At 46.1% G+C, this 9,887-nt stretch overlaps 1 protein-coding gene across 2 annotated transcripts in view; it reads right to left on the bottom strand.

Moving 5' to 3' along the window:
- Positions 1 to 1,252: 1,252 nt before the first annotated feature.
- ERICH1 (glutamate rich 1) overlaps positions 1,253 to 9,887 on the bottom strand; it is a 56,190-nt gene continuing 47,555 nt past the window's right edge. The window contains exon 6 of one of the 2 annotated variants that reach the window (XM_022570890.3): positions 1,253 to 9,868. In XM_022570890.3, the coding sequence (XP_022426598.1) occupies positions 9,840 to 9,868 (29 nt within the window). In that variant the 3' untranslated portion in view covers positions 1,253 to 9,839. The remainder of the gene's footprint in view (positions 9,869 to 9,887) is intronic. The other variant, XM_089903624.1, reaches the window with a different exon arrangement.

The raw sequence follows: 9,887 nt of genomic DNA, 5'->3' as shown, positions 1-9,887 counted from the left end.
ATGGAGGGGATCAACATCTGTCTGGCACCTGGTGGCCCGCAGGAGACGCCGGCTTCTTTGTGAGGCATCCTGATGGCTGGCCCGCCATCCCTGGGCCCTGCACCCAGGCTGAACTTTTTCCTCTTCTTCACCCGCCATCATCCCGCTCGCTCCGAATGATTAAATGTGGGCCAAGTTCTACTCATGAGCAGAGCAGGCAGGAAACTGTCATTTTCCTATTGTCAGTTTGCCAAGGCCCACTTCAGCCAAATCAAGACTATTAAATCACCCTTCATGTAACAAGAGCTGAAATGGGGTATCTATTCCGTGGAGACCTCCGGTTCACACTCAGAGTCTTCAGGGGACAGATGACCAGGAAAGGGAATCATACGTGCAGACTTTTCTTTTCCAGGAGTTTTAAGAGGGCTTCTCACAGCATTTCATCCGTAGCCTTGGTGCTGGAGACGCAGGTGTGACAAGGTGACCTGGGCTCCGTTCTTCAGCTCTGGACTTGGCCCAAGTCCTCAGGCTCCATATAACCCTTGTCAGCCCACGTGGCACTGACTATCCACACACTGCCCACCTGCACCAGCACATTTTCTGCCTAAAAACAGACTTTCCCCTAAAAGGCAGCACAGACACCCCTCTTCAGCACCCATAAGATGCGGGATCCCCGAAGCAGCCCCGATGGATGTGCCGGGGTGAGAGATCCCGCAGGCGGGCAAGGGGCAGTTCACCCCACACAGGGCTCGGCTACTACCGTGCAGTGGGCAGTCTGTCTGTCTGCAGCGTTGGCGCACAATCCTTTTCCCATCTTTGGTCGTGGTCTCCCGGTATTTCCCCCTCACCACCTGATGGTGACTCAGCAACACGACTGACGTTGCCATGGGGATTGATTTTCAGAAAAGGTGAACAGTTCTTGGCACAAAATGAGGTGCTACATCCCCCATGTGTACGACAGACCATGGCACTCCTGAAATATGCAGGAAATACTGCAGTTGTGTGAAAACCGCCTTGTGTTTATACATGAAAACGGAGGTGGTGCTGAGCTCAGATCGCTGTAAACAGCTTTCTCACCTGCATACCTGTCGCTGGAACACCTGCAGGTCAGGTGGCATCTGAGGAAACTGCACGAGAGCTGTCCTGCATGGTGGTTGGCCTCCTCCCCCTCTCCTAAACGCCGACTGGCCACCCAATTTCTCTGATGTCCAGAGAGTCCCCCCAGGTTACAAGGCTCCCCTTGTGGGGTTCAGTCCCCCAGGAAGAGCTACTGCAAGGATCCTTTAGGAACTAATATTCTTTGGGAGGAGAAATATTTTTACAAAGTTCAGCACCTCCTTTAATACGGTTTCAGTTTCTTTCCCTTGAACACATAACTTTTTACTTAATAAATTCAAGTAAAATGAGCTGAAATGCCTATTAGTTTTAATAGACTCATCTTCGTTTGAGTCTTTTATTATAAAATTCTTCCCAACCATCGGCATGGCTATCATCCTTCCAGGCCTGTCATGTTCAGCAAAATTAACCATCTTTGTTTTTGTGTGGTGGGACTTAGGGAGTAATATTTTACTTCCTTAGTTGTACTTTTTTGCATTGCTTTAATTTTTAACAGTATAAAAATAGCATTTCTTAAAAGCAATAAACAGGGAGTTCTTTGAGCCTCCGAGGTGCCAGCCTGGGGGCTGCCTTGTGCGTAGGCGCCGTAGGGGCTGGGCCGCCTGAGCCTGCTCAGACCCAGGACTCCCCTGGTGCCGTCAGCCTTGACCCTTGGGTGCTCTGGGACACTTGCTCCCATCCTGCTGGCTGGAGTCATGGTCACCTTGGCTCTCTGGCAGCTCGTCTTCAGTTCTGGCTACATCGCTTCACCTGGGTTTGCCCTTTCCTGCTGGGAGTGTTCTCGAGACAAAGTCCTTAAAATCAATCCGCTCCACGGCCTCCACCGGTTTTCCTCTGGAGCACTGGGCTGGGATTAACCTTTCAGGTCCGAGCCTGGCGCCGAGTGCAGCAAAGCCAGCCTTGCCGGGGACAATCTCTGACGCTCCCTCAGGCGCTGTACTGTCAGCGTCCACTCAGACCTGTGGAAGACCCCGCTCACTCCTGTTGATCTGCTGGGGTTTTGGTCATGACTCACCCATGTGGCAACAATGCACAGCAGCCGGCTGGCCCCAGGGCACAAATGGGACACTGGCTCCTGTTCATCCATGTAGCCCAGCACCCAACACAGCCCTGGGATGTTTCTGAATCACAGATGATAAGTGCATCACCTAGGGGGACAGTCAGGTACAAGGACGGTGCCAGGGTCCAAAAGGCCATTTCAGGACGCTCCCAAGCCACTAAAGAAAGTGACAACTGTCTAAGACCAGGATATCATATGCACGCAGGCACCATCAGATCACACGTGCTGTGTGCCTACTCTGCTCTGGGCCTCATAACATCATTGCCAGGCAGGAGACACTATGGGTCTCTATGTCCATCATGGACACTGGCTATTCTCAGAGGCAGGGAAAAGGAAACAATTGGCTAAGTAGTGAGGCCGAGTTTGATATGTACGTTTATGAGAAAGGGTGATCACAAGTCAGCTTTAGCGATGGAAATTCTAATGTTTCATTACTCGCGGTCAATACTGACCTTAAGGTCAAGCAAACATTTCTTCATCCACAGAGTGGGGATGCTAATAACTGTTAAAACTTTAATGGATTTCAAGAATAGAAAGATACCGTATGTAAGGAATTCATCACGCCTGGCACACAGTAGGTGCTCAATAAGTGTCGGTTCCCTTTTTCTTCTTCATTCTCCATTATGAATATAATTAAAAACTGGATGAGCACCTAAACTTGCAATGAGAGCATCATTGAGGTAAGAAAATGGATTATACTGTGGAGTTTGTGAGGATGGATAGATGAGGCTGCCCTTGTGATTGCTGCAGACATATTTACTTGAGGTTTGTTCTGGGGTAACTGCCTTGCACGGCTGATTGCTGGCACTGCCACCAGCTGCTGTCTACATTCATGTTGGAGTGTTCTAAGCCCTTAAGAAAACATTTATTATTTTAGGACAGGCACATTTCCAGCATGGGTGGTGGTGATTAAATCTGAAGAGGAGACATTCTTGGGGATAATTTCCAGCAGAAGTGTGACACTTTTATGAGTCAACAGCATAGCTGCTGATTGAAATATCTCTGTGCTGGTGCAGATAGAAAACAGTCACAAGACAGGGGAAGCGCCCCCTTCTTCCACCTGCTCTGTCACCTCCCAGCCCCTCTGCCTTCCTCCTGTATTTCCACACATCCTCATCCTATCTGTCTTTTAGGGAGGAGCTCAGGTATCACCTTTTATGAAGCCATCTTTCTCCCTTGATTCCTCCATGAAGGTGATTTCTCTCCACCTGAATTCTGAAAACATATCACCTATACATTCTCACCTACACCTTACTCATCTTACTTTCTACTTTCTACCTTTATGAGTGCTATGTGACATTGAGCAAGCCTCCTAAATTCTCTGGTCACTAGCTTCTCTTTTGCAAAATAAAGGGGTTGCATGACCCCATTTGAACATCTATGGGGCCTATACAGTGATGGTAACCAAGGCCATCTGGTCTACCCTGGTAAGAGAGGTCATCTGGTCTACCCTGGTAATAAAGGTCATCTGGTGACCGAGGGCATCTGGTCTACCCTGGTAAATGAGGACATCTAGTCTACCCCGGTAAATGAAGACATCTGGTCTATGCAGGATGTGGGTCTGAAGGGCTGGCAGCAGCTAACCACATTCCGACGGCAGGTCCTCTGGAAGGAAAACTTGAGTGGTTGCCTCAAGAAATGTCTGTTGAGTGACGAGTGCAAGATCTGTGCCAGGTGCTATGGGCCAGGGAGGTACCAGAAGGGTCAGTGCCAAGTGCCACATGCAAGGACAAAGGACCTGAAGGCCTGTAATCAGTTGGTTTTAAATGAGGACCTGAAGGCCTGTAATCAGTTGGTTTTAAATGAAGCAAAAGGGGGGCCAATCTGGCGGCCTGACTCCACCAGGGGAAGCCCTTCAGAACCTGGTCCTCCTCTGCTGGCCTCAGAGGAGTCACTGCCAGGTAGGAAGAGGATGGGGGGAATTGGGACTTGGAGGGCCTCAGGGAGGTGAAAGTAGCCCCAGCTGGCAGCCAGCAAGAAAACTAGGACCTCAGTCCCACAACCACAGGAATAGAATTCTGCCCACAGCCCATGAGGCCCAGGACACAGCAGGCCAAGCCTGGGCCTGACTCATGGTCACTGGGGGGCAATAAAGGGCATTGTTTTAGCCACTAAATTCGTGGTAATCTGTCATGCAGAAGTAGACAATCAATCCACCGCTGCGTGGGTTTCAGGGCGTCTGCAACCCCTTTAGTTGTGCAGTGTGTGTGTGTGTGTGTGGTGGGGCAGCTCTGTGCGTGCTTCTTATTTCGGAGGGGACCCAATGTTTCACCAGGTTCTCTGAATGAGAACACATGCTCCCTAGAGAAACTGGGCACAGCGAGTGCTGCATGGAGAGGAAAATCCAGAACGGGCCAAGTGAGTGTGAGCGAACCTAGGACAGTTTTTTCTGAAAACACTGAGCATCAGGGCCTGGGGAACAGCAGGGAGACACTGCTACCACCTCTCCTAATTGCTGAGATCTCAGGATGCAGAAAAGCGCTGGGCTTCCCCCACCCCCCATCTCACTGTGATGAGCATTCCTCACATTCTCGAGAGCTTCCTTTCTGCCTTAATTGGTATGGTTTACAGAAAACAAATGACTCAGACTGAATGATATTTTGCACTATTGTAAAAGATAAGTTGATCTAATTATCATCTAACTTCAGTCACACTGGGAGAAACAGATTATCGTATTTATGCTGACACAGAGACAAGATTTTTTTTTTCTAGAAGAGGCATTTTTCTCTTTGAAATTAGAATGATACGCAAAACTGATTAACCCTGACCATCCCACCTGCTCAATTACACCCCTGTTCCTCAGTACTTTTAGGGTGTGGTCAGAGAAACGGACAAAGTAAAGCCCAATGAGCTGACAGGAGAGTTTACAGGGATTCTGTGCTGAGACCAGAAAAGAATCAAGTAAAGGGTTAAGTCTTGTCTGCAAATCACAAGTTTTCCCCAGAATCCAACAATAGTGTATTCATTTGCTGGGCATGGAAAAGATGTAAATTGTGCATAACTGAAAGACACAAATTGGATATTGAGAATTAATGGGAAATTATGAATCTGTCAATATTTAATTTATTTTCATACCGGCAAACACGTGTCATTAATTAAGAGGCACCTTAATGGAAGGATTACAACCTGGCGAATCAGAAAGTCAGGTGTCCCGCCCGAGGCAGGCAGAGGTTTTGGAAAGGAAGCAGCAGGTTGATGTTACCTGCCTAGAGTGACCCCTCAGCCCTGCGGTGAAGGTGACACAATTCCTGGGCCTCTGACCTCACTGACGTTATGTCTCAGGGGAGGAGGGAAAAGCAGCTGTGGCAGCAGATCATATCTCCACTGAGGGGGAAATGAGACGAAGGCCATCTTAGGCATGGACTGGAAGCTGTCCACAGTCCTACTTCAGGCTGTGGCCGTGTCTTGTTTCCAGCTCCATGGAGACAGTGGACCATCATCCATTCTCAAGGAGGCAGCCCCTGGGGTACGGTGGGCCCATCCCAGTTGGTGACCCATCCTGGTTGGTGGCCCATCCTGGTTGGTGACCCATCCTGGTTGGTGGCCCATCCTGGTTGGTGACCCATCCTGGTTGGTGGCTTGTTCCAGTTGTGGGCCCACCGTGGTTGATGACCCATCCCAGTTGGTGGCCCATTCCAGTTGGTGGCCCATCCTGGTTGGTGACCCACCCTGGTTGGTGGCTTGTCCCAGGTGTGGGCTCATCGTGGTTGATGACCCATCCTAGTTGGTGGCCCATCCCGGTTGGGGGGCCCTGTTCTGGTCAGTGGACCTGCCCTGGTTGGTGGACCTGTCCTGATGCCCATCCTAGCTGGTGGCCCATCCTGGTGTCCAGGCCTGGCTGGCAGCTCCACTTACCAACCTTTATTAAGCTCAGGGAACTTCACAGCAACTAGTCTCAAGTTGACAGATCTCCAGAACCAGTAGGGCATCCTTGCTGTTTCATCTGCTTCCAGAAGGTTCTACATAGTGGAGCAGACACCTCTTAAGGACACAGACGGTAATGGGGAAGAGGAGCTCTGGAGAATGGGGCATCCACAGTGGAAGGAAAGAAATAAAATGATCTCCTTCACAGTTGATATCTTATATGTAGAAAACTCTAAAGATTATACACACACACGTACACACAACTGTTCGAGCTAATATATGAATTCAGAAAACTAGCAGGATACAAAATGAATACAAAAAATCAGCCGCATTTCTATACACTAGCAATGAACAATCTGAAAAGGAAATAAAAACAATTCCATTATGGGAACATATCTCAATGTAATAAAAGCTATTTATGACAATCCCACAGCCAACATAACACTCAATGGAGAAAAGCTGAAAGCCCTCCCACTAAAATATGGAACAAGATAAGGATGCCCACTCTCACCACTTCTATTCAACATAGTATTGGAAGTCCTCACCACAGCAATCAGATAAGAAAAAGAGAAAGTATACAAATTGGAAGGGGAGAGGTAAAATTGTCATTATATGCCGATGACAGGACACTACATATAGAAAACCCTAAAGACTCCACACAGAAACTACTAGAACTGAGAAACGAATTAAGCGAAATAGCAGGATGCAAGATTAACATACAGAAATTGGTTGCATTGCTTTATAATAACAATTAAATAGAAAGGCAATGAAATAGAAATTAAAAAAAAATCCCTTTTAAAATTGCATCCAAAAAAAAATACTTAAGAATAAACCTGACTAAGCAGGTGAAAGACTTATATGCTGAGAACTATAAAACATTAATAAAGGAAACTGAAGATGATTCAAAGAAATGGATAGATATCCCATGTTCTTAGATTGGAAGAATTAATATGGCTAAAATGGCCATACTAGCCAAAGCAATCTGCAGATTTAATGCAATCCTTATCAAATTACCCATTACGTTTTTCACAGAACTAGAACAGATAATCCTAAAATTTATATGGAACCATAAAAGACTCAGAATTGCCAAAGCAATCCTGAGGAAAAAGAACAAAGCAGGAGGCATAACCCTCCCAGACTTCAGACAATACTACAAAGCTGCAGTAATCGAAACAGCAAGGTACTGGCACAAAAACAGACATATGGATCAATGGAACAGAATAGAGAGCCCAGAAATAAACCCACACACCTCCAGTCAATTAATCTTCGGCGAAGGAGGCAAGAATATACAATGGAGAACAGACAGTCTCTTCAGCAAGTGGTGTTGGGAAAGCTGGACAGCCTCATATATATCAATCAAGTTAGAACACACCCATATACCATACACCATACAGCTCCCTGAGCTTAATAAAGGTTGGTAAGTGGAGCTGCCAGCCAGGCCTGGACACCAGGATGGGCCACCAGCTAGGATGGGCCACCAACCAGGATGGGGATCAGGACAGGTCCATTCAAAATGGCTTTAAGACTTAAATATAAGACATGACAACATAAAACTCCATAGGCAAAACATTCTTTGACAGAAGTCGTACCAATCAGTCTCCCAAGGCAATAGAAATAAAAGCAAAAATAAACAAATGGGACCTAATCAAACTTAAAAGCTTTTGCACTGCAAAGGAAACCATCAACAAAATGAAAAGACAGCCTATGGACTGGGAGAAGATATTTGAAAACGATGTGAACGACAATGGCTTAATTTCCAACATATACAAACAGCTTATACAAATCAATGTCAAAAAAAACCAACCCAATCAATAAGTGGGCAGAAGACCTAAATTGACATTTCTCCAAAGAAGACATACAAATGGCCAACAGGCACATGAAAAGATGCTCAACATTGCTAATTATTAGAGCAATGCAAATCAAAACTACAATGAGGGGCTTCCCTGGTGGCGTAGCAGTCAAGAATCCACCTGCCAATGCAGCAGACATGGGTTCGAGCCCCAGTCCAGGAAGATCCCACATGCCGTGGAGCAACTAAGCCTGTGCACCACAACTTGAGCCTGCACTCTAGAGCCTGCCAGCCTCAACTACTGAGCCCACGTGCTACAACTCCTGAAGCCCGGGTGCCTAGAGCCTGTGCTCTGCAACAAGAGAAGCCACCGCAATGAGAAGCACGTGCACTGCAATGAAGCGTAGCCCCCACTCACTGCAACTAGAGAAAGCCCGCACACAGCAACGAAGACCCAACACAGCCAAAAAAAAAAAAAAGACTACAATGAGGTAACACCTCACACCACTCAGAATGGCCCTAATCTGATTAAGAAGTCTACAAATAATAAATGCTGGAGAGGGTGTGGAAAAAAGGGAACCCTCCTACACTGTTGGTGGGAATGTGAGCTGGTGCAGCCACTATGGAAAACAGTATGGAGGTTCCTCAAAAAACTAAAAATAGAGTTGCCATGTCAGATTGCCATATGATCCAGCAATCTGATTCCTGGGTATATATCCAGACAGAACTCTGATTCAAAAAGATACATGCACTCTAATGTTCACAGCAGCACTATTTACAAGAGCCAAAACATGGAAGCAACCTAAATGTCCATTGACAGATGAATGGATAAAGAAGATTTGGGGTGTGTGTGTGTGTGTGTGTGTGTGTGTGTGTATAATGGAATACTACTCAGCCATAAAAAAGAATGAAATAATGCCATTTGCAGCAACATGGATGGACCTAGAGATTATCATACTAAGTGAAACAAGTCAAAAAGAGAAAGAGAAATACCATATGATATCATATATGTGGAATCTAAAATATCACACAAACGTACTTATTTACAAAACAGAAACAGACTCACAGACAGAGAACAGGTTTGTGGTTGCTAATGGGGAGGGGGATGGACTGGGAGTTTGGGATCAGCAGATGCAAACTAGCATATACAGGATGGAGAAACAAGGTCCTACTGTATATCACAGGCAGCTATATTCAATATCCTGTAATAAATCATAATGAATATGAAAAAGAATCTATCTATATATATACTAACAAGAGAGTGAAAAGACAAGCTACAGAATGAGAGAAAATATTTTCAAATCATAGATCTGATAAGGGGTTAATACCCAGCATGAAGAACTCATAATTCAATGACAAAAAGCTAATAATCTAATTCACAAATGGGCAATAACTTCCACAGGAATTTCTCCAAGGAGGAGAAGAGCGAATGAGTACATAGAATGTAAACTGAAACCACCACACGATGCCTCTGCACAACCATGAGGACGGCGATTACCAGGAAAATGGAAAATAACAAGTGCTGGCGAGGACGTGGAGAACTTGGCACTCATGTTTGGCTGGTGGGGATGAAGATGGTGCAGCTGCTGTGGACCACATCCTGGCAGCTCCTCAAAAGGTTAACGTAGAGTCGCCATCTGATCCAGCTATTCCACTCCCAAGATAAATGAAAACAAATGTGCACGCAGAATTTTGTACATGATGTTCACAGTAGCATTATTCATAACAGGAAATGGGGGAAACAACCCCAGTGTCCACGGACAGAAGGTGGAACACTGTTCAGCCTAAAAAAGGAAGGACAGTGGTGATGACCTCACAACACTGCGAATGTACTTAATGCCACTTAACTGTACACTTCAAAATGGCTCAAATGGCATACTTTATGTCATGTATACTTTACCACAATAAAAAAGTGTATTTTCATGTACAGAGACAGTGCCAATCCTGAGACGCTGCATCGATTGATTGACTGCTGTTTTTAAAACTCAGTCTCACTGAAAACTGGTGACGGCTTCTGTGACAAAAGGAAGATCAAACAGGAAAAACATGTTCTTGATATTCTTCTCAAAGTAAAGAGGA

The sequence above is a fragment of the Delphinapterus leucas genome, chromosome 21 (assembly GCF_059928025.1).
Source record: "Delphinapterus leucas isolate spDelLeu-1000000601 "Yukka" chromosome 21, BTC_Dleu_Yukka2, whole genome shotgun sequence".
Classification (NCBI taxonomy): Eukaryota; Metazoa; Chordata; class Mammalia; order Artiodactyla; family Monodontidae; genus Delphinapterus; species Delphinapterus leucas.
The sequence above is the reverse complement of the archived record's forward strand: the minus strand, read 5'-3'. Positions and strand labels throughout refer to the sequence as shown.